This window comes from Tenrec ecaudatus, chromosome 11 (assembly GCF_050624435.1).
Source record: "Tenrec ecaudatus isolate mTenEca1 chromosome 11, mTenEca1.hap1, whole genome shotgun sequence".
Classification (NCBI taxonomy): domain Eukaryota; kingdom Metazoa; phylum Chordata; class Mammalia; order Afrosoricida; family Tenrecidae; genus Tenrec; species Tenrec ecaudatus.
Window position 1 is genome coordinate 105,193,444 of NC_134540.1, and position 25,599 is coordinate 105,219,042.

The 25,599-nt window shown below is 38.1% G+C and overlaps 1 protein-coding gene across 1 annotated transcript in view; it reads right to left on the bottom strand.

The window, feature by feature from the left end:
• Nucleotides 1-25,599, bottom strand: part of TM9SF2 (transmembrane 9 superfamily member 2) — a 65,000-nt gene that overhangs the window by 9,346 nt on the left and 30,055 nt on the right. Inside the window, exons 5-13 of the mRNA XM_075563459.1 lie at nucleotides 19,488-19,617; nucleotides 17,626-17,750; nucleotides 16,445-16,556; nucleotides 15,090-15,169; nucleotides 14,153-14,261; nucleotides 8,395-8,527; nucleotides 7,741-7,860; nucleotides 4,167-4,224; nucleotides 1,289-1,448 (exon numbers count right to left, since the gene is read on the bottom strand). Coding sequence (XP_075419574.1) covers nucleotides 1,289-1,448; nucleotides 4,167-4,224; nucleotides 7,741-7,860; nucleotides 8,395-8,527; nucleotides 14,153-14,261; nucleotides 15,090-15,169; nucleotides 16,445-16,556; nucleotides 17,626-17,750; nucleotides 19,488-19,617 — 1,027 coding nt within the window. The remainder of the gene's footprint in view (nucleotides 1-1,288; nucleotides 1,449-4,166; nucleotides 4,225-7,740; nucleotides 7,861-8,394; nucleotides 8,528-14,152; nucleotides 14,262-15,089; nucleotides 15,170-16,444; nucleotides 16,557-17,625; nucleotides 17,751-19,487; nucleotides 19,618-25,599) is intronic.

Below are 25,599 nucleotides of genomic sequence, written 5' to 3' on the forward strand. Positions count from 1 at the left end.
AGTGGTGAACTGCGCTCCAGTCTTTTCTGTGGCTGTTTTTTGGCAGTGGGTCACCAGGCCTATCTCCCGAGGTGCCTGTGGGTGGACTTTCACTCAGCAGCTGAACACGCTGAGTGCACCACCGGGACTCCAACCAACCACACTGCCATAGAAAAACAACGAGAACCTAATGGTTGACACTCATCTACGAATTTATAAACGTCTCATCCAGTGTCTGGCCATCTACGGCTGCACGACGACTGCCTGAGCAGGCCTTTCTACTCTGCCACACTCAGGGTGATCATGAGTCGGAATTGGCTCCATGGCCGTGACTTTTGGGGGGGATGGAGGTAGCATGGGGGATAGGATTAAAGTACTTAAACATAGAAAAATGCATGGATATAGAAATTAATTTCCTAATAAGAGCTTAAAAAACACAACATAATCTGTGACGATAAACCCACATTAAAACTTGTTATTTTCATTGAAATCATACTTCCTTGGGCTGGTCTATTTTCCATCTAGGCATGTATGCACATAGGCAAAGAATCATGGTATCATTTTTCATCTTTTCAACAAGCAAATATTTGAAATTTTGAATATTTATACTTAATATTTTTTAATGCAAACTGTCAGTTTACTATTTATGATTACTTAGATTTAAAATCATACATTAAGCAAACTCCCAAAGAACTGAAAAACTACTTTTGCAGTTTGGTGTGCTAGGTGCAATAGAGACTAAGAAAGCAATGCTCATTTCTGCCAGGGCATTCCATGTCTCTCACCTAATCTACTACATGATGGTACTTCTTTTAACCTGTGGATGGGATATTTTCACAAGAGTCAAAGATAGTGGAGTAGGAGAAAGATACTACTGAACCAGAAAGTAAATTCTCATTTGCTTCCTAGGTTGAGGCTAGAAGGGGGCAGCATATTGGAGACAGACTGCTTATAATCTTCCTTAAAATAGTCACATTTGAAACACATGTATTATTGTTAAGAAAAAAGTATGAACAATGGAGATTAAAAATTTGTTTCAATGTCAAAACTTCAAAGTTTTAGTTTATTTCAGTAATGCTTTCCAATTAACTTGTATTAATTTCATTTATTTAAGTAACTTTGAGATCTAAGTTTACATTTGTAACCTTTCCACCACACCCTAAAAATTATTTCAGAATGATTGCTATCAAAACAGGGATCAATTTTCTATGAAATCCAGAACCTAAAGGGTAAGTTTCTATCTTTGGGGCACTTCTGTGATATTTTTAAGCTGATATTTATTGGAAGAAATTAACACCAATAAACTTACATTCTTCTTAAAACCAAAATATGCACCAATAAATGTTAGAGGCACCGAAATGCAGAACCACAGACCCAATATGGCAATCAGTGTTCCGAAAGGAATAGCTGCTGACGAGCCTTCTCCCCAGAGAATCAGGTTCATTATGAAGAAGTCAGCAAACACAATCCTGGAAGACAACACAGGGCTTTGAGTAAAACCAGGAGCAAAATGATATACTAACAACTATGTCATTAGTAATATAATTCAAAAGAAAATGCCAAACGATCAAGTAGAGAAAAATCTGCTTCCTGGGAAAACCCCTTCCTGCTTTCCTCCCCCCTCACGGTCTCTTGTGAACACATTCCACTGTCTCCACATGAGGAAACTGTCCCGGTGCTCTGTGATGGTACCTCTAGTAAGTCTCTGGCTAGAACAGAGGATGTACACTGGTACAGACAGGAACTGGAAACACGGGGAATCCAGGACAGATGATCCCTTCAGGACCAGTGATGAGAGTGGTGATATCGGGAGGGTGGAGGGAAGGTGGGGTAGAAAGGGGGAACAGATTACAAGGATCTACATATAGCCTCCTCCCTGGGGGATGGACAATGGAAGAGTGGGTGAAGGGAAACGTCGGACAGTGTAAGATATGACAAAATAATAATAATTTATAAATTATCAAGGGTTCATGAAGGAGGGAGGAACAGGAAGGGAGAGGGAAAAATGAGGAGCTGATTCAAGGGCTCAAGTAGAAAGGCAATGTTTTGAGAACGATGATGGCAACAAATGTACAAATGTGCTTGACACAATGGATGTATATATAGATTGTGATAAGAATTGTACGAGCCCCCAATAAAATGATTTTAAAAAAAGTTTCTGGGAAAACTCCACTATCTTTTCATTCCATTAAGTTTTGAAAGCTCCATTGTTATTTTGTAAAAAAGCTAAAATTTTATGTAAAAGAACCTAAAAACAAACAAACAAACAAAACCCCACGCAAACCTTGTTTTATACTAGTAAAAGCTACCGTGTTACATTAATTGCCACACTTACATGCAGGTATTTAAGAAAATCCCAAAGTCACTGTCATCGAGTCAATGGTGACTCCTGGCACCTTACCTAGTGTTTCTGAGCCTGTAAATCTCTGTGTGAGCAAAGCACCTCATCTTTCTCTCTTGGATGGCGATGGTTTGAGCTGCTGACCTCACCTGGCCCGCAGCATCCCCAGAGCTCCTTACATGCAGATGAGGACTTATCTCAACTTCTAGGGAGAGGTTTCCTAGCCACAATGCTTCCTCCTATCCCAGAAGATCACCAATTCCTCCGTGCTCACAGTACACTTCTACTCCTAGATCTGTTTGCTTTCCCTCTACTTACTTTCCCTGATCTAAATCAGTACTTTTAAGGAGCAGGGGGCAAGGAAGATAAATCAGATAAGCATAGATTAGAAATATGAAAGAACCAGCATAAATTTCTGTAAAGCAAAAAAGCATTTGTAGAAGCATTCCAACGTTAGGGAATGAAAGGAGGGAGAGGGAGAGATGAGGAAGCAGGTTTCCCGATTTGAAATGGCTGGAGGACAAGGCTAGGTTTACACTCTAACTCTGCGGCGCATGCCCAGGGTGATGCGTGGGGCTGCAGTCCTCAGGGTCAGAGCTGGAAGCCTGCAGGCACTCGTCAGAGAAAGACGGGACTTGCCACTCCTGTGAGCAGCTGCCGTCCTGAACCTCCAAAGGGCACTTCGACCTGTCGTACACAGTTGCTATGAGCTGGCATGGACCCCGTGGCAGAGTTTGGTTTTACGTGGAGAAAATGGGAATAAGACTACAGACTCTTTCTTCGCAAGACATTTACTGGGGTAGAAAGACCTCGCGTGCCCCTCCTGTAAAGATGACAGAAACCCGATGGAGCAGAGCCTGGGTGGTGCTGCTTCGGTCACGGGGTCACTCTGTGTCAGAACAACAGTCAAGTCTGTAGGAATAGGAGAAAATGTAGACACAGCCCATAGAAAGGGAGAAATCAAGGATGTCAGACACGGGAAAGAATGCTTAAAAGGCATGGTTCTGACGGAGCTTATAAAAGACAGTCTTGGTGAACAGCCTCCTTGAATCTACAGCAGAGCCATGACACCAGAACACGTGGCTCGAGGGAAGCACAATCGGGAATCGTGCTGGAATGGCTGAGAGGCGCGTGAACCTTCAATGGACGTAATAATTTGAGGGTGCTGACACTGAACGTGCCCAAAGAGCCGGCTCTTACCAGTCACTTGTGGCCGGAAAGCGCCTTTACTTCTGACCGGCACAGTGTACAACTTGGGCTTTCTCTAGCACTGCTGATTGTTCAAGGGCTAGTTCTTAACCACCACACATTTGGGGGTTGAAGAGAAAGTGGATTCTACGTCTACAAGTAGAAGCAGGAGATGTCTGGTATCAGAAGTTGTCTTTTAGCGTGTAAAGGGCTTTTCAATGGTAATTGTTTATTTTTTGTTTTCTGTATATGTTCCTCTACTTAAGAGACTCTTAAACAGATAATAATACTTTTTGATGAAACTCAAAAAATTTATGTTTGCCTGAACTAATTTCAGATAAAGTTTTTGTGTTTAAGTCAAAAGCTTTAAATGCAGTCTTGCATGACAACAGGTAAGTCTGATTACTAAAGACTAAGAAAAACTAAGACTTTTGAAAAAGAGAATATAAAAATTTTCAAGTCTAAAAGGTGCTTTTCTCAGATAATGTGTGCAGTGGTCATTCAACAAATATTTACTATCTACTTTTCACACCCTTTGACAAAATTAAACTCACTTTATCACGTGGTTCAGAGAGAGAAAATTGAAGATTTAGGACACACACAATTTGGGGACTAAATTATGACTAGAATAGCAAGCAATTATTGTATATTCACTTACCCAGGACAAAGAAATGATGTTAACAAGACGTTTGTTTTCCACTTCTCACCTCCAAAAGCTAGAGAAGAAAACAAAAATAGTGAAACATAGACTTTAAGCCAACCAAACATCGAAGCAGTAGTCCACAAACTGTTAAATAGCACTGGGTGCTCGGTCCTCAGAAAGGACAGCTGCAAATGTTCTGATATTTACTTGAAATGATCAAACCAAGGACGCATGTTCAGGATCTACTCTACACTGCAGAATTTTGTACTGGCAGACAGTAAATTCCTATCAAAAGAACGTCATCTGGGCCAGTGTTTCATTTTGAATTCAAAACAAGACAAACTGCCTAAAATGCCAGACAGTATTGACAAACAGGGCTGGCTGGGGACAGAAAAAGCACAGTGTGGACTGTCCCTTCTCCCTCTCCTATGGTCAGTTTTGAAATTTGCTATAAAACCAGAAGCGCCCAAGTTCAACAAGCACTGCATTTGTTTTCTAACCGCCTTGATGGTTAGGGCTCCTCCAGCCCTGCAATGAGTGGTAGTGGGCATCAGATAGCAGATCACGTGCCTAAAAAGAGAGAGCAAACTTGCACATGGACCTTTGGCTTTCCTTTACCCCTTTCCAACTTGTGCTTTTTAAAATTCACTTAAAATTTATCAAATTTGAAGGATAGAGTAAAAAAATAAAGGCACTCTCTTCTAGTCTCAGGTTAAAAGGTAGAGAGGAACTGGTTGAGATCTGAGAACTACTTTGATTTTTTTAAATAATAGTTTGTAAGTTTGCCAACCACACTAAAAGAAAATGACAAATATGTTGTGGAATTACTAATTTTTAGCTTTATACAATTCTAATAAAAATTCAAATTATCAGTTGAAACATTAGAAATGATTCTATAAAATGAAGTTTGTGACTACGATCATGTGACAATCTTTAGTAATGTTCTGATTAACATGCCGCGTAATCTATCACTTGATCTCCCTTTTGGGCCATTTTATTGTTTCAGCTTACAAAAAAGTGTGTGTCTGTGGTAATACATGTGCATTTCGCTTCTGTTGAATCCCCTCTGACCCTGAACCAGGGATGGGAACAGCCTTGCTGTCATGCAGAGTGCACTGGAAAGTGCATGATTGCAGATGCAGTTAGGTTAACACCTCATCATTTGATCTCCCTTTTGATCCATTTTAAATCTGTTCTAGTTTTAATATGTTCTGCTTTCTTTTGTATCGAGGTTTTCCCCATTTTATCTTGTCTTTTTAAAATGTTTTTCTGTATATGAAATCCAGGATAGGCAAGTCAGTAAAGTCAGTAACTGAATTAATGTTTCCATGGGAGTCTAGGACAGGGAAGGTTGGGGGCAATGGAGAGCTTATAATAAAGAGTACAAGAATGAGGAACATGTTCTAAAATTGACTGTAGTGATGATTGTACAACTCTTCATGATTTGACTGAACTGTCAAGGTCTATTACATTTAGATGATATGCTGACAAAATCCCAACATACTACTTTCCTGCAGCCGGGCGACTGAAAGGGTGCGATGGCAGAGATCTGGCTAGGGAAGGCGTACAGATGAGAATGTCAAGCAGAGGGAACATCATGTGGGAAAGTCCTTGGGCAGGTTTGTAAAAATTCCTATCTTGTATGAAGAACCAAAAGAAAGCTAGTGTAGCTGGATTGAGAAACAGGGGCCTGTGGTTGGAGGGGCGGGGGAAGGGGGACAGTTGGGGACCAGACTCCTGACTGTGTTAGGCATTAAGGAAAAAAGAATTTCCCCAAAGACTTAGATGTTTACACTGACTTACACACACAAGGGGGTACTCCCCCAAACCAGAATTGCGCTGGGCAGAGTGGAGCTTTTGTAGTACCCATTTTCCTCACTTGAGCAACTCGCTCTGAGTGCGTGCACCCAGTGGGTCGTCTGGGAAGGTTCTCTCTGGTCACAGTGAGTTTTTTTCTTAAAAGCTGTCTCGCTTGAACTGCACTTTTTGTGATGGCTGATTTAAAAGAACAGGGTGAGCTTTGAAATTTTGTTTCCTGATCAAGAAAAATGCCGCAGAAACTGCTGTGATGTTGAACACAGCTTACAAGGACAGCGCTGTGGGGAAAACTGAAGCACACGTGGTTCTCTTGTTCCAAAAAAGGTGAAATGTTGACTGATGATAAACCTCCTTCTGGAAGTCCCTCAACTTCCCGAAAGAATGAAAATGTCGACTTGCAGTGTATTTGGAATCCGTTCCACCAGGTCAGACTGCTAATCAAATTTTCAATTTAGAAGTTCTGGAAAGATAGCGTAACAGTGTGCAACAAAAAAAGGTCTGATCTGTGGCAGATAGGGGACTGGTTCTGTCACCAAGACAATGCACCTGCTCAAGCAGCCATCTGCGTGTGCCAGATTTGGGCAAAAAAAATCCCCCAAACCCAGCATGTCTCTCCTGCCTCACACGGTTCTCACCTGACCGCAATCCTTGCGATTTCTTTTTGTTTCCGTGAGTGAAGAGGGACACAAAAGGACAGCGCTTTGAAAAAGTAGAAGAGATGATAAAAAAAAGCGAGGGAGGTGCTGTCAGCCATCCAGACAGATGAGTTTGAAAAATGTTTCCAAGAATGGAATAGCAGATTTGATAAATGTATTAAGTGTAGTGGAGAGTACTTTAAAAGTGATAAGGTTGTTTTTAAGTTGAAAAAAATTTTCCAGTTTTTTTGGGTACCCCCTTGTATATATACACAGAATATTTTTAATGCTTAGGAAAGAATTGTACCTGGCAAAGATAAGCTATTTGTTTCTACCAGTGCTTACTTTAAGGTAACTTACGTAACTCTACTGTGCTTTACCTCAAATTTAGTCAGGAAACTGTGGGAGATCCTAGTTCTTTAAATGTTTTAAATCACAAATTACTCAATAAGACTTTATATTCCTCAGTGCCGCCAAACCTGGTATTCACAGGCCTGGAGAGGCTGCTTTTTAAGTTGTCTCATCACAAACCCGCCCTTACAATTCAAAATACATTTTGAACTGAACTTCATTTTACTTCAGAAAAGTAGAACATAAAAAATGTAACTAATTACATTACAAAAAGTAACTTACTCCGGGGCTCTTTTTAAACAGTGAGCTCTTAATTTACTTTCAATACAGTTGCTGGTTATCAACACTTAACTGAGACAATTTTAAGTATGACATCTCACATGTAAAAAAACACCTACTTGTATGTATTATCTGTTTTAGTTATCAAATAAGGGGCTGCTTGTTTCTATATTTTCTTCTTTTACAAGTCTACATACGCTTCTAGGAAAATAGCAAATCTAAGTTAAGTTGTCTTGTTGAAATTTTAGTAAATCAACCCTTAAAAGAAAAAGGAGAGAAAGAATGGTGTGTAAGAAACACATAAATTTTCTTACTTCTCTGCATGGGATTTGTGAACAACTAAATCTAGGGACAGTCCTTCCCTTCATAGGAGCGATCACCAGCCAGGTCTCTTTGGACAATACATACCTATAAAGAGCTGTAATATGTGATACAAGGGTTCAGACCCATTGATGGCATACATGTGACTGATTTGACACTTAATCAGAGTAGAAACGTAAACTTACATTTGTAGAATCTGGCAGCAACGTAGCCTGCAGGAGTCCCCAGAAGCACCCACAAGACCACAGCACAGGTCATCAACGCTCCTCTGTTGGCAGGTGACAAAAATCCCAGGCAAGCAAAAACTGAAAGAAAAAAAGGTTATCATCAAATGTATCAATGGCTCCTCTTTTGTAAAATGATGAAGAATCCTCTGCTCTGAAATGAGAACACAACTTCATGAACACACAGGCAGCCACACAGACTCTTCAAGAACACTTAATGTACTGCATTTATTTGCTCACAAACACAGCCAACTCCACATTAGAAGTATCTTATGAGAGTCCACAGACCCCACTTTCTTTTTTGGGGGAAGGCTGACTAAATGTTGAGAGGCTTTCAGCTTTACAGAGATTCAAGTGCAGCTGTTAAAAGAAATAGGAATAAAAAACCATTTCCACTATGATGATTACTTTGGTCCAGTTTATAACCAAAACTAGGTTCAAATTTGGGCTCCTTAAGGGGCATATGAAGAATCAAGCCTTTGGGCACAGCTAATCCATGATCTTGAGAGTTAAAGAACTCTTACAAGTACTCTTATTTTGGAAAATTGGTTTTCAACTAACTACTAAAACTTAAAATAAGTATTTCCTGCTTTTCAATCTTCACTTAACACTTACACAGAGTCACAAAAGTCATGATTAAGATCTGTGTCCCTGATCCTAGGAAGACAGACAGCAGCATCCCTTTTCGTGGAGGGCGGAAAATATCACCGTGAACTAGTTTCCACCCAAATTCTTCCTGGGCATCTTCCTAAAAGGGAATAAAATAGTTTTAATTTTTCATGTAGTATCACCAAGACAAGTAGACAATTCATTCACAGCTGAACATGATGTTACATAAAATTAAAGAAAAAAATTTAATGTGTCAGTCCTGATTTCAAATCTGAAAATATGAAGCGTGACTTGAAACTGTGGCTTTCTTGATTTGCTTTTAAAGGAATGTCATGTGGTAAGGTCTATAAATATAGCTATTGAGAAATTTTAAAAAGAAACAGAACAATGTGACAGCTAATTTCTCTATGTGAAACTTTATAATCCAATTTGATGATTTAACTTTTAGACGATATTCTAATGATAACCTCCAAAATAGCAAAATATTAGCTTTCATGTTATACTTACTTTGCTAATGCAGTAAGCTTATAATATATTAATAAATTTGTATCACTAGCCCAAACTACATGCAAACACGTTGCTCTTAGATGCTGTTAAATGGGCCTCTGACACATGGTGGCCTTTATACACAAAAGGGTTTACATTGGCTGATTTTTTTCCTGTTGTTGTTAGGTGCTTTTGAATCTGTTCCTAGGTACAAAGAGAAAACACTACACAGACCTTCCCCAGTCTCATAATTATGCTACGCCTGAGGCCAGTGTTTCAGCCTGTGTCATTTAAAACATTTGGTCAACTCATTTCAGTGAGGCTCTTCCTGTTTTGCAGACCCTGTGCAAAGCCTCATCACCCGCACTTCCAAGGAGCACCCTGTCTGTACTTCCCAGACAGATGTGCTATGGTGGCAGGTCATGGCACTTTCAACATTTCTCACTCAAATGCATCCATTCTTCCACAGTATTCCCTATTCACTGTCCAGCTTTCACACAGATGTAAGGTGACTGAAAATGTCACGGGCTGAGTGAGTCCGGCACACCTTCATCCTTAACCCCAAGCCAAACTCAGTGCTGGCTCACAGTGACCCTCTGGGGGTTCCCGAAACAAACTGTTCACAGGAGTAGAAAGTAGTCTTTCTCCTGCGGAGCTGCTGGTGGTTTCAAACTGCAAACCATGAAGACTCTAGCCCAACCACTACCCCAGGGCTCCTTAAAGTGACATCTTTGAAGAGGTCTTGTGCAGATTTGCAAAATGCAGTATGTTACTTATATCTTGAATGCTGTTCCCATTAACATTGACAGTGGAGCCAAGTAAAATGAAATCCTTGACAATTTCAGTGTTTTCTCCTTTTATCACGGTGGTCCAATTGTGAGAATTTCTGTTTTCTTTACATTGAGTTGCAATTGATAACAAAGGCTGCCATGTTTAATCCTCATCAGTAAGAGTGTCAAGCTTTCTTTGCTTTTAGCAAGCCAAGTTGTATCATCTGCGTCACTAAGATTGTTCCTTTGTCTCACACAGTCCTGCCTCTCAGACATTTTGCTCACCACGCCGACCGAATTAGTGTGGGCATAGGCTGCAACTCCAGCAACACATCGGTCCTGATCTGTAACCATGCAGTGGTCCCTTGTCTGTTTTCAGTGACCATCTCTTGATCTGCGTACAGGTTCCACATAAGCACAATGAAATGTTCTGGATCCCCATGCTTCCTTTTGGTATCTGTAGTCAGTTATGAACCACATAGTCAAATGCCTTCCCATAGTGAATAAAACACAATTAAACAACTCTACTGTCCTCTGCTTTCAGCCAAGGTCCACCTGACATCAGTTAGGATATCCTTTGTTTCAAGACCTCTTCGGAATTCAGTTTGAATTTCTGGAAGCTCTCTTTGATGTACTGCTGCAACTACTTCAACATTATTTTCAGCAAAATGTTATTTGTATGTGGAATCAATGATATTTTGGATAATTTCTGCATTCTGTTGGGTCACCCTTCTTTGGAATAGGAATAAATGTGGATCGCTTCCAGTCATCTGGCCAAGTATGTCTCTTCTAAATTTCCAAATGGCATAGATTAGTAAATGCTTCTAAGCTTAGCACTAGTTTGTTGAAACATTTCACTTGGTTTTTCCTTAATTCCTACAGTTTTTGTTTCTCACTAATGCCTTCAGTCTACCTTGGAGTTCCTCCTATAAAACAACTGTTTCTCAATCATATGCCACCTCTTCACAGTATTTTTAGAACAGTGACTCTCTATAGTCCTTTATCTTCTGCGGGTGATTCCTAGAACATTCTGCATTTTACCAACAGAATCCTTCAGTATTGCAATTTGAGGCTATCATGGATTTGTTTAAAATTTCAACTTCAACCTGAACTTTCATGTAAGCAATTGATGGTCAGTTCTACAGTGGGTATTGGCTTTTTCTGAGCTGATAATACTGTGTCTCTCCATTGTCTCTCATGTAGACAATGAAAAAGGTATTTGCTATGAAGTAGTTGGTTTTCAAAACTGTATCATATGATCTTCAGCTTCATTGCTATCAAGGCCACATTTCCCAAATACCAAGCCTTTTTCTGTTTCCAACTTCTACATTCCAGTAATTATGCATCTTGATTCCAAATATGCATTTGATTGCATGTCTGATCAATTTCAAGCTGAAGAAGTAAAACTTCAAATTCTACATCGCTGATATTCGTAGCTGCATACATTTGAGTAATAGTTTTATCAAATAGATAGGTATCACTGAAAGACAGACCATGAAACATTCTTTTAGGTGATGAATGTGACACTCTCTTGAATATGACTGTCGGGCTCAAAATGGCTAATACTAGTTCACTTCAGCTCACTAATGGTAGGACATCATCAATCATTAAGCTTTCATTTAATTTCTGATGACTTCCAATTTTCCTAGGTTCATACTGCATACATTCCAATTATTAATAGATGTTTATAGCTCTTTATCGTTGCCCTCCATCAGCAAATGAAGGTCCGGAAAGCTTTGCTCATCTGTCATTAAAGTCTTTTGGAGAAGACAGTTCCTCCCCAGTCATATTTTGACTGTCTTCCAACCTGTGGGGCTCATCTTCCAGCAGTGTAGCAGATGTTTTGCTGCAGTTCATAAGGTTTTCAGGGGCTGATCCCCTCAACAGTGTACTGCCAATCCCTTCTTTGCAGTCTGCTCCTAGTCTAGAGCTCTGCTGAAACCTGTTCGTCCTGGGAGACACTGCTGATATTTGAAATGCTAGTGGCACACCGTCCAGCCTCAACACGCAAGCCCCACAGTATGGTGAGCTGACAGATAAGTGGTGCAGAGCCACCAAGAAGGTGAAAATCCTAACACTGAGCAACCACTGCCCTTAGACACAACACATACACAGTGGCCTAAACAATGCCTCCATTTGATGGGTTAATAGACATTTTAAAAATAGCTATCCACAATGCATTGTTATTTTATATAAAAATGCTTATTTAGGATTTCTCTGTTCAGCAATCCTTTGAAATCTGCCTACAGGGTTATTTTCCTTTCCATTTCTACATAAATTCTTCAGTAGGGGTCCACTGTGGTCAACTGTTTCTGTTAGTTCGGAAATGATATTGTAACTCCATTTTTGAAAGTTCAGTTTTGGGGGGTACATGATTGTAGGTCAACAGTTAGTTTCCCTCATCAATTTAAAAATATTACTCCATGATCTTTGGCTTCCATTGTCAATTTAATTGTTAGCCCTTTGCAGGTGCCAGTTTGTCTGCTTGTTTGTTTTTGTCCTCTGATTCTAAGATCTTCTCCTTGTCTTTGGTGTTCAATGGTTTTATCACAATTGATCTAGGGTGAATTTAAAAATATTATACTTGAGAAATTATGCTTCCTTTTATCTATGGATTCTCATCTTTCATCTTCATCTGTTCTGAAACATTTTTAACAGAAATTTTTTCACATATTTTATACTCTGTAATAAGTCCAGTGACTGAAATTTTTTGGAGGGGAGGAAGAGTGTCTAAATCCAATTATTATATATTATTAATCTCTGTTGGAAAATTCATATTTAATTGATCTTGAATTAGAGGAATTCTGAGAACTTAAATATTAGAGACTTTCTTTCTGAGGATTTCTACTTGATTCTGCAAAGAATCAGATGGTACTTACTGACCTAGATCCGTTTTGGTCCCATTTCAAGAATCCAGTCATAATGGTGGGGTTCAGCTCCCTCATTACTAACCCAGGGTTTAATCTCCTAACTGGGTGAAGTCTTAATATAGCCACTGACCCACATACAGGGTTTCCTGTTCTGATTTCAGCTCACCTGTTAGAAGGTAGAGTGAAGGAGTCCTGGGAGACCTCTTTTATCTATCATAAGCTGAAATGTATCAACAACTGTGGTCCATTTATGGATTTATTTATGCATTCATTTAATGAATATTTATCAAGCACCAACTACATGCTAGGGATTATCTGAAATACCAGAAATACAACAGTGCCCGATGACCAGAAATGTAGTCAGTATAGTTGGTACAGAACTTTATAGAGAAAGAATACAGGATTAGATTATTTGGATATGACAGGCAGTATGAAAACCCTAGTGGCACAGTGGATTAAGCAATGAGCTATTAGCCAAAAGGTCAGTGGTTCAAATCCACTAGTTGCTCAACAGGAGAAAAGTAAAGCTGTCAGATCCCACGGAGATTTATAGTCTCAAAAATTCAAAGGCATAGCAGTTCTACTCTGTCCTACAGGGTTGCTATGAGTCAGAACTGACTGGATGGCAATGATCTGGTCTTATTTATAGACATGACAAAGACTTTTACTCAGAGTTAAGGGGAAGCTGAGAGCAGCATGATCAGGAGTGACATGATCTCACTTAAGCTTTAACGGGCTCACTGACTATTTCTCTGTAAAGGACTGGAGGGAGGAAAAGAGTGAGAGTGAGATGTAAACAATGCAGCTACTGCCATATTCTCCAGGGTGGCTCTATACAATTAAAAACTGTGATGAGTATCATGAAATTATGTAAATACAATATTTAGCAAGATATATAAACCAACTAAAATTATGAGAAAAAACAGAAATCTCCAAAATTTATAAATATTGGTATATTCTTTTCTAATTAGAACAGGATGGAAAAGTTGGAGAGAAAGGCTGAAGAAACTAGGGAAGAGAAAAAAAAAGAAAAACTTGAGTTTTTGTATTCATTTAGAAATTACTGCAATTCTTATAATTTTCAGTTTGCTGTTATAAAATAAAATATAATTTGCATATCATTATGCAACTCAATGTGCTTTAAGAATAAACAAAACAAGAAACTCCAGGTTGTTAAATTGCTTTGAATATACCAAAATGTCAAAATAATAAAAATTCAGCTTAAACATCCACATATAGAAATATTTAACACACACATATGTACAGATATACAATTAAAACTCATTGGGAGACTGTCCACTCTATTCTGCCATTTATTTCACAAACCAGGTGTATGCTGGGTATGGAGATTTTGACCAGAAGGTGGCACAAGAATGAGACACGAGGACACAGTTAGCTACACTATTTTGCACCAGGCTAAATGACAGGGATGAGAGTATGACCAGTAGTTCAGCTCTGGGGATTTAGCTTTGTCTCTAGAACGCAGAGGACATTTCTAGAGGATACCAAATATCTACCATTTTCTTAAATTCAATATCACCTTTTAAAAGGCAGTTCTGCCAAAGCTATTTAGGCTTGTTCCAAAGTAAAAATAATGACTGCGATTGGCCAGAGAGTAGTTGAAAAGTTTCCACTCACCGTAGAATCCATCTGATTATATCTGGCAATATCTTTATGTAGAGTCCGTAACATGATCATAGCTACCATTCCGGATAGAAAGAGGACGATAACCAGGGAATTCATTATGCTGTAGAAAGAAGCACACCACAATGCATTTCTAGTGGGACTTCTGAAGTGGTGAAACATGATGTACAATGGCTCACTGAGTAACAGTAAATGGCTCTGATCAATTTTAATATGAAAACGTTGTGACCTATAGCTTAACCAATTCAATAGTCTATGCTCTTCCATGTTTCCTCCCTTTGGATTTCTCAGTTTACATACAGTACAATGTTGCTGTCTACTTAGAACTATATGTACCACCAAAATGAGAAGAATGCGGATTTGTCTGCTGCAGATTCACTTTTTCCCCTGGCTGACATTAACTAACTTAACTGTCTCTGAATCACTGCAGAACAAATCGCAAGGGATTAAAAACTGATCCCACCCTCAGAAGTTTGCTGAGGAACCAATGTACAGGGTAAATTAGTGATATCAAAAGGATTAACTAGCTTAATAGAAAATGGCACCATAAATAACTTTCTGTAAAAAACTTCTGAGTCATGCTTTGAAAAGAATAATGATTGAAAAAACCACCAACAACAGTAAACACAGCAACTATTTATTTGGTACTCTTATTTGACAGCTAACTTGCTTAAATTCAATATTTCACTATCTGATTTAATCCATATCAAGATCCTGTGAGGTAACGATTTCTAGACAAAGAGACATACTGAAAAAGTGATTTGCCTTTACTCACAAGCAGTAACTTAAAGCTAGACCTCGAACCAACGTCTATCTGATTCAGAAGTCCAAACTTTGAATAATGGGAAAGGATCAACGATCAAATGAGATGTTCAAAGGGGCAAAAATTAGAATCAGCACAAAACATAAAGTCGATTAACTGTACTCTTACCTAAACCACTGAATGTGGGTATGAGGCATAGATTCCAAAATATAATCCCATCTGGATGCCCATCTGATTTTTTTATCTTCCTACAGGGAAGGGAGGGTAGAAAAAACAAATGAGACCTTAAAAATGCATTGACTATAAATTTCAAAACTTCAATTCACCACTTGTCTGTCTTTCCGTTTAATCAACAACTGCAACTTCTAATTATCACATCGAGGGTATGATATCATATTTGTGAGACTCAGTTTTAGACTTATTCAAGTCTAGGAGAAATTAGGAGATTAAGCACTAAATAAAAAATACTTAGGAGTTCCTAACAATACATAGGTACTTGTATTTTTTAAGTCTTGCTGTAAGTTTATAATTAGTAAAGGTATTTTGTATGTAAAAATGTACAGTTGTATTTAAAATGTTCAGCAAATAACTAAATGGAATAGCATATTCTTTACACGCTGGGATGCCTTCTATCTATACCTACAGGACATCTACTTATCCAAGCCAGCCAAGCACGCTGGCACAGTAAGCATCTGTTAGTAGTTACCAACACTGAGCTCAATAATTACAGTGAAACAGAGACGGTCTTCTGCATGAGGCTGGCATCACTAAACTGTACATAGTAATTGTAAATGTCGTGACATAATGGATGGCCAAACTATTTTCATTTTTAAAGAGGTAAAATGCTGCCAAAGATTCTCAAAATTTTTACATTCCTCTTGAGAAAGGTATCCATCAATGAAAACACTTCTTTCAATTTCTTTAATGCCTTACAAATAGCCTATCAAAAATAAACTTTCCATTTACACCTATACTCAAATAGTGATTAAAAAAATCAATTTCCCAAATGCTTTTGCATGTATTGTTGACATTTAGATACCATCATCTGTCTTACACAGTGTGACACACAACAAGCTGGCTTAATTTTCCAATCTCTTATGTCTTCTCCTTTACACTAAGACTTAGTTTAGAGCACAGGTTCCCAAACTTATTTGGTCCACGGTTCTCTTTTTAGAAAAAAAAAAAAGTTTCTCAGCACCTACCCACCCCTACCCCCAGCAATGAAAAGTGTGTGTACTGTAGCCCATAATTCAGGATAAAGTGTGGGTATCTGCGTTTTCAGCCTCTTTGGATCATTCAGCAACCCCTTGGTGAGGGGTGGGGAAGGCAATGCCACCCACTTTGGGCAACACTGGTTTAGAGTGTGATTATGCAGTCTGATACACTGACAAACGATTACAAAAAACCAACTCATTAAAAGCTTATTGGTTTGATAAGGTTTATCATTAATATTTTTTAATTAGCTCAAATAGTACAAATATAAAATCATTTCTGAGTTATACTAAAGATAAAAACAAACTCACCTGGAAACTAACAGAGTACGTATAGGCAATTTTGATCTCCCCAGAAGCCTTGTTACTTATATCCATGGGGGGTCCAGAGCAGTCTGGGTTATCTACATGGGTATGTTTGAAGCTGTGGGAAGAAAGTGGGGCAAGATGGTAATAAAATACAGTTTTGAAAAAACGGGGTAAAATAAAGGTGAACTATTTTGTATGTGTTTCACAATGCTAATGAGTCAAAGGTTAAATGATTCATGGCATGTTTAGCAGTAGAAATACTCATTTCGTGTAGTTAAAAGTATCTGCATTTCAACATAATAAAAGCGCTCTGGCGGCACAGTGGTTAGAAGCTCAGCTGTACGTGATAGGCTGGCACCTGAACCAGGGATAAAGATGTGGCTGACAGCCTTCTAAACATCGACAGCCTTGGGAAGACTATGGGGCACTAACAGAAGCTACTCTACAGCAGTGGGTTTAGTTCTGGTAAATGACAAATGTAAATTTAGAGAAATTTCTTTTTAAAAATGGAGTACAAAATTAAAAACAAACATTTGAAAATACTTTATTTGAACAGCATGATTAAAAATTACTGAATAACTTTAACTGTCACCTTAGTATGACATCCATCTTGCGCCCCTCACCCCCCACCCCAAATCCACCAGTACTGTGACCAAATGGCTAACGAATTCAGGAAATGCAAAGTCACAGGGGGGAAACCTGACTCTAAAAGGGATTTCTCAAATAAAGCCTATGTACTTTCATAGCAAAAAATAATTAAGAACCTGATGAGACAGTCTTTCAATAGCTAATCCCTACGGGCACCTAACACCACGTGAAGGTTTTAGAAATTCTAAGGGTGCTGCGAGGCCGTTCTACACTCTGTGCTAGAGTTGCACTGTAAAGTAGAACACTTCCCTAGCACGCCCATCCTCCCTTCCACACCTATGATTGGAAAACAAAATAAAAAGCTACACTGACTGACCCCTTATCATGACAGAAAAATAATTATTTTTATGATTTATTTGGATAGCCTCTAACTCAGTAACAATTCAAGTTAAAGAGAAATGAACTTGAAATTCATGAAAGAGTTTAACTGAAACCCATGGTATGTGACAAATTCTGTTGAAGAGTTCACTGGACCCACATCACTTATATTATTTGCCTGATTTATATTTATTGACATTCTGTCAGTTTATAGTTACCTTTTTGGTTCAAGTTTGGCAGCCACTAGCCTTGCTCCCATGGATCCAGTTTCAACAACATGATAGTATATTTTGATATCAACATGGTTGAAGATGTAAAATGTATCTCTTTCATGAAACTCTGACTGTAGAACAGAACTTAAGTTAAATATTGAAAATGGCTACACAATAGTCAAAACATAAAGCTTTAAACTGGGCCATTACAAATATGACATTTAAAGTTGAAAAGAATTTTAATCCTTCTCCATAAAAATGCCTAAAAAATCTTTATAAGCCAAAAATTATAAAGACAAATTATGCATTATAATATTCTAATTCTTATGTGAATCTTAAGACTAGCTAAAAAGAACAACAGTATTTTCTAGCTCTTTGCTTGTGATAAAACTAAAAATAATTTTTAAATCATTTTTTGGGGACTTACAGCTCTTATAACATTCCATACATCAATTGTATTGAGCACATTTGTACATGTGTTGCCAGCATCTTTTCCAAAACATTTTCTACTTGATACTTTGGTATAAGCTCCTCTAAAAAAATTTTTTTTTAGAATCTACATGCTAGAACACATTAAGTTTAATACTTTTAAACACTTTCCTTACATTTAATCAATAACCTAATTTATTCAAGCATCTCTAATCAACTCTCATGAAAGCACTAATCACTAAAACCAGTTTTATGCCCAAACTCTACTATATCATAGCACAGTCACTGAGATTAAATCAATCTCATCTAATTATATATATTTACTTTATATATTCCCAAATATTTTTAGCTTCCTTTATTAATCTTATTTTATTAGTATTTTTAAATATAATAGAATGACATAGGGCTTTTAAAATGGTATATGTAAGTATTATTAACTAAGATTTCAGGGGTGTAAAGCCAATTGGTAATACAAATTTCAATGATTTAATATCCTTATAATGAGGTCTTTTTGATATCCTACTACCTATATTTTTTAATATAAGGTTAACTTTTAATAGGGTCAGACTGTTCTCATCATAGTACTCAGTATACAACATACTCTCAGCAAACGTGTTCACAATCTACATGGATCTTTGCTAAGAGGTTGTGTTGTAATTACAAAGTTTTATGTCAACTTGAAGATATATAAAAGTGTAGGGGTGGTACCCAAGATGTCAATGGTACCTCCTGGTAGGCATGGCCTTCTCACGAGGAGAATGAGGGAACTAGTCCCCACTCTCTGCCTTGGCTTTCCTGTTTGCTGGCCACCTAGAGGGCTGCTGGAGCCCTGCCATGTTTCCACCCAGCTCGGATCCACAGGACTCTGGACAAGCTGACTTGTGATCTTCCTGCATTCTGCATCACTGCATGTGGCTGTGTGAGTTATGGCCTAATTTCAGACTTACAGACTTGAGTTGGACTGGGCTGGGACGTTTTCTTGATATATAATTACTTCTTGAAATAAAGTTCTTTTACACCTTAATGTGTGTCACTAGATTTGCTTCTCTAGTCAATTCGGCTAACACAAGTTGCAAATTGAATCTGGATTACTTTGGTTATAGAGTTTAATTTATACATTATTAATTTAGCTTCAAGGAACATCAGCAGTCCAGTGGTTAAGGCATTTGGCGCAATCAGCTGCTCTGAGAAGAATGATGAGGCAGTCTGCGACCGTGCAGGCGTACAGGCGCTGAAACCCTCCAGGGTGGTTCTACTCTGTCCTGTAACATCGCTATGAATCAGAAGTGACTCGATGACAGTGAAGTCTGGCTCTGAAGCAGGCTTAAATTTAAAATAGAAGTAACTTCAGAATATCTAAACAATATACAGTTTTTGTGTAATACAGAACTTGATCAACAAGGCGTATTTTAAAGTAGCACAGTTTCTTATGAACGTACCTTAATAACACAGGCATCTTTTGCATGGCCTTTATCTGTAACGTAACAGCCAATAGGAAATCCAGGATTACAGTACCTTTGGCCATCTTCAACATCGTAACACCATGTTACAGGCATATTATCCACAATCCTAAGCAGAGATAAAATTTAATTTCAAAGAGACATCACCAAGCATGGCTAAAAATGACCACCCACATCAGTTTTATCACTTAATGAAATTTAAATTTCTATAAATACCTTCCAATTTCAAAATTCACAACCAAATGATTTTAATAAACACTGTATGGTAAAATAAAGCATTGTCATTTTGCCAATATGATTCAGTGTTATGAGGGAAAAGCTTTCTTTACAACAATGTAAAATACAAAGGAAAGAAAAGTTTAGTAAATGTACTATTAGTAATTTAAGAATATAATTCTCGGAGGATGTACACTGGTGCAGATAGGAGCTGGAGGCACAGGGAATCCAGGGCGGATGATCCCCTCAGGACCAGGGGTGTGAGTGCCGACACTGGGAGGGTAGAGGGAGAAGGGTTTGGAATGAGGGAACCGATTACAAGGATCAACATGTGACCTCCTTCCTGGGGGACAGAAAACAGAAAAGGGGGTGAAGGGAGATATCGGACAGGGCAAGATATGACAAAATAATAACTTTAATTATCAATGGCTCATGAGGGAGAGGGGAGCGGGGAGGGAGGGGGAAAAAAAAGAGGACCTGATGCAAAGGGTGTTAAGTGGAGAGCAAATGCTCTGAAAATGATGAGGGCAAAGAATGTACAGATGTGCTTTACACAACTGATGTATTTATGGATTGTGATAACTGTTGTATGAGCCCCTAATAAAATGTTTAAAAAAAACCAACTAAGTTATTTCACTTCACCACAAACTCAATAACCCATTGATGTATGCCCTGGAGCTATCTTACTTTTCTACAGGGCAATGATATAATCTTACTCTTTGTAGGACACGGCCAATTAATTTCTTAAGCCAATAAAGTATGATTAGAAATTCTCTCTCTCTCTCTCTCTCTCTCTCTCTCTCTCTATATATATATATATATATATATATATATATATATATATATATACTTCTGTGGACTTTTAAATATAATTTAGCTTTAGCAGACCACTCAAAGCTATAAAGAACTGCAAAGCAACATATCCACTTCTAGGGAACGCTTCTTAGACTAGTATAGAGTAAATGTCTTCTATTACATTTATATTTAATTAAAAAGTGTAACTGTAAGTATGGGAAAACACCCAACTTAATAGCCAGGTGGAATTAATGGTATTTTCTGTTAAGAGTGTGTCAATTCATGTTATTTCTAAAGGAAATGCCTCTTTTAAAGTCTGAGAATCAAATCTTTCAAGTTTTAGAGTGAATTGGAGAACTTTGTTTAAAAAAAAAGGGGGTAAGAATAAAGAGTACAGTTCCTTAACATTGTCTAATAGCACTAAAGTCCGAGCATGTGGTCCCCTACACCCAGAGTAACTGCAGGACACAAAGAAAAAATTACTAAAAATATATTAGCTGTATTACAGTCATAAGACAACACTCCAGGGCATGTTTTATTTGTTAATTAATGTATGCCTTAGGAAGTAAAATTATGATTCTATATTCACACAAGGTGTACATTAATGACCTAACAAAGCATGTCTCATCACATTTAAGTGCTACTTAATAGTACCCAAGGTACTGGACTTTAAAATAACCTATGATATTAAGCTGCTTCTTCTTATAACCAGCATGCTTGTAGTCCCGATGAAAGGACTATAAACTTTAGGAGAATAAAAACAATGCTATATAAAATAATTAATTCATGCTTTCTGGAAATCTAAGAATTAGTTAATTGCTTTAATTTTTAAAAAGAGAATGAAGTTTAATCAACGGATACAAACTAGCAATATGTTAATTGTAATATCTTTATGCTATCATCTCAGAGAAAGTACTACGTACAAATTATAGAGCTAGTTACAAAACGATGAATCAAGGGAACAACTAAGATATTGTACAAGCAAACATCTTAAATTGATATGAAGCCTTTAACACAGTATCTTTCTCCTGATAATAAAACCAGTTGACAGACATCACGCTGATTGTAACTCATGGTGACCACATGTGTGTCAGTGTAACACTCTACTGCACAGGGTGTTCAGTGCTGACTATCAACAAGTCAATTGCCAGGCCTTTCTTGGGAGGTGCCTCTGGAATCTCAAAGTGAATGAGGATCTGTAGTCCTTCAGTTAGAGAGTTAGCTGTTTGGAATGTAAATGAATCAAATTTCTTGTTTCTGACCAGAATGAACTAAATCATGTGGCTGTGGGGAACAGAAGGATTTCTCCCAAGCTGTCTCCCCCAAATATATGCCAAACTTAGCTGCTTTCAAATGACTATACACTTGGAGGTCATCAGAAGTAGATCAGGGGATATTCTCCCTAAGAGCTGTCAGCCATCTAGAGCAAGCAGTCACTACTGTTTATCCCACAAGTAGGGCCCACTCCCTTCTGATAAGAATAGCAGTTGTCTGTTTCCGTGTAGGAGACCCCAGAGAGGTCCAACCCATCCAAGGGTGGCCAAGGTTAGACCACCATCATGAAACTAGGGTCCGCCCTTCTTGTCACATTCATACCCCTAGTTCCTCCTCTTCCTATCACGTGTACAGTCCTAGCTCATCCCCTTCCTGTTACGCCTATGCCCATTGTAGATCCCCTTCCTCTAATATGCCTACCTATGGTACTGCCCCTTCCTGTGATCACGCCCCGCTAACTAGATATAAACCTTGGTTAGCAATTAACAGGGTGCTCCAGCATCCTGCTGGGTTCCTGCCCCACCTCGCCTCGGCCCATGCTGTGCACAGACCTGGCTGTTAAGATCATGGCCATCCAGGAGGTGAGCATGCTACTATGAAATATGTCTGACTTCCTTATTTGACTCTGTTATCTCTCTCATTCTCTATGACTTTATTATAATCTTTATATATATCTTAACCATACAATTGTCCTTACTGAACCCGTGATTAGCTGTTGGGGGCTAGCCATTCCCAAACAGTCCCCCTCCCCCATATTCAGGCATTATTAAAAAGTGGTACTTAAAATGTAAGGCTGAGCAGCTTACGGGGAAAGACATGGCTCATCTGAAAGTATGAGAAAGAATGAGGTAGACACAGAGCAGAAAAGGGTGAGGAAGACCCAAAGCTAAGGACATGCTTCATGGGCACTGATGCCTGAGAGATTCTGCTAAACGCAGAGGGAAGTTGGAGAATAATGTGTGCATTTGTCAGTTGAACTTTTTAAAGGTATATATTCTTTTATATCCTTGTGGATATACAGATAAACTGGAAGTATATATAAGAAATAAAAGGGTGCTTGGGAATAAGATTAAAGAAATTCCTTAAAGTAGAACCATTACTTTTTACCCAATACTTTCTGGTACTGTTTATTTCAACAAGCATATATAGTTTTATAACTTAGGAAACAATTATGCTTTCTCTGAAATGTCTTAATGCAAAAAATAAAATGTTACATATTTAGTAAAATTCTGTAACAGATCACTTTTAAAGATGCTTCCAATTTCCATTAGTCACTTTAGCTACCTATGGTTAAAATCGAGTTACATAGTAAAAACTTTCTGAAATTAGGGACACACATATACTTTCTTTTCACTCGACTATCTTATTATTTCATATTTATGATTGTAAAAAAAAATCTAAAACCCAACTATTTTGCAAATCACCAACCTGCATATGACAATAATGGACACTGAGGGGCAAGGCAAGAGTCCATGCTAGCTGTGATGCTCAAGGTTATATGCCAACTAGGCTAGGCGATGATTCACAGAGTTTGGTTTACATAAAGATGCAAATTGGCAGTTACGTAATGATACAGCTAACTTCCATTGTGTGATCTTATGAAGTCATCCTCTAATTTTGTATAATACCAATTTCACATGGAACTTTAAACCTAATCATATCAATAAACGTGTAGGTGGTGTACTTCCTTATGGGTCAAATACATTTATCGAGAATCAACACTTGTAAATGTGTAAAGAACTATTTAAGAACTAACGCATTGTAGGAGAATCAAATAATCATAAAGAGCCTAGGCTCACTGGATGGACAGACTGATGAAATCCTAAAGACTATGTGCCTAAATCACTCTTCAGGCCTAGAATGAGCTCACCCCATATTAGAATAATCAACAATTTAAGATCAAAATGGTAACAAGAATTTACCCAAGAACAAATTTCTGAGGGTTAGGAAATGAGGGGGAATGGGAACACAGGGAAGGAGTAGGCTAAGTGACAGATCATTGAGGTTTGCAATGGATGAGTTGAAACAAAATGTGTGGTGCATCAACTGATGAATGTAAAACTGATATGTCTACTACACACTGTGCAGTAAATTTTACTATCAAATGATTTCATACTCTGGGAACCAAATTAAATGATCTATTCTTCTGTTTCATTCTGTTGTCATAGGATTGCTATGGATCGGAAACCAACACGATGGCAGCTAACCATAACAACATTCTTCTCTTGGTATAATCAAATCACATTTACTAAGCATCTTGGTATAAAAATAGAACCTATGCTCATTGTATCAGAAATTAACTTAAATATTTCTACGTATTTTTCTCTGAGGAAGCTACAGAATAAGAAAACATAAGTTCTAGTATCTTTAGAAGCAAGACTCCAAATAGCATCCTGTAATCAAAAAGGTACAAAGGCTAGCTAAATTTGCCACACTTAATCTTTCATTCAGTCAACATAGGGACATTTGGAGTAAATGGAGGGAGATGGGCTAATATGAGGAGGCAATATAGAACTGAGCCTTAGATTTTAATTTGAAGGTTGTGGCATCGTAGCTCCGCATTGGGCTGCTAACCTCAAAGTCATCAGTTCAAAACCACCAGCAACTTCATGGGAGCTTCCCGGGCTTTCTAACTCCCTGAAGAGTTATAGTCACTGAAACCAATGGGGGCATTTCTACCCTGTCCTATAGAGCAGCTATGAATCAGAATCAATTCTATGGCAGTGAGTGAGAGTGAATGAGTGAAAGAATAATTTGAAGAAAAAAAAACCATCAAGGGACCTGTCTAATACTTATGAATAAGCAATTAAATCCATGCATTTGAATTATGGTGCTGGCAAAAAATATTGAAAATACCACGGACTACCAAAAGAACAAACACATTTATCTTGGAAGAAGTACAGTCAGAATGTTCCTTACGACATCATCTCACGTCCTTTTGGGATCATTTTACCAAGAAAGACCAGTCAGTCCTGAAAAGGACATAAAGCTTGGTAACGCAGAATGACAGAGGAACAAAGAGATGACTCTCAAGGAGGTGAACTGGCACAGTGGCTGGGGCTCAAACATAATGACAATTGTGAAGAAGGTGCAGGGTCAGGCAGTGTTTCATTATGTTGTATACAGAGTTGCTACGAGTTGAAAAGACTAGACAGCACCTAATAACATCTTAAGTTACGCTGTGCTAACATAAGAAAGATTCCTAACACTAACTTAGGAAAAAGCTCTTGGTCAGTAAGAAACAAAGAAATGGAAAGACAGGGCATTTTAGAGCTTCCTGCTTACAGGAAGAACAGAATAGAGAGCTGACAAAAGTCTAATAGACTATATAGATGAACCTTGAAAATACCATGCTAAGTGAAATAAGTTAGGCACCAAAAGGCAGGTATGTAATTCCACTTAAATGACTACCTAGAAGAGGCAAATTCAGAGAACAAAAGTTTAGAGGCACCTAAGGGCTGGTAGAGGAAGAAGGTGCATTCTGTCTTAATGGGTACAAAGTTTCTAATCTGGGGCAACAAAAATTTTAGGAAACAATGGTAATAACTGCACAACATTTTGGAAATAATTAATGCCACAGAAAATTATGTTAAAAATGATGGTAGTTGGAGGCAAAGGGCATTTGTAGAGGTCTAAATACAGGCATGTACATATGTAAATATATTTATATATGATGATGGGTAAGTAGATCTATGTGCATATATTTATAGGTTTAGGATTAAGGTAGCAGATGGACATTGGGCCTCTACTCATGTACTCCCTCAATGCAAGAACACTTTGCTCTCTTAAACTGGCATTCCATGAT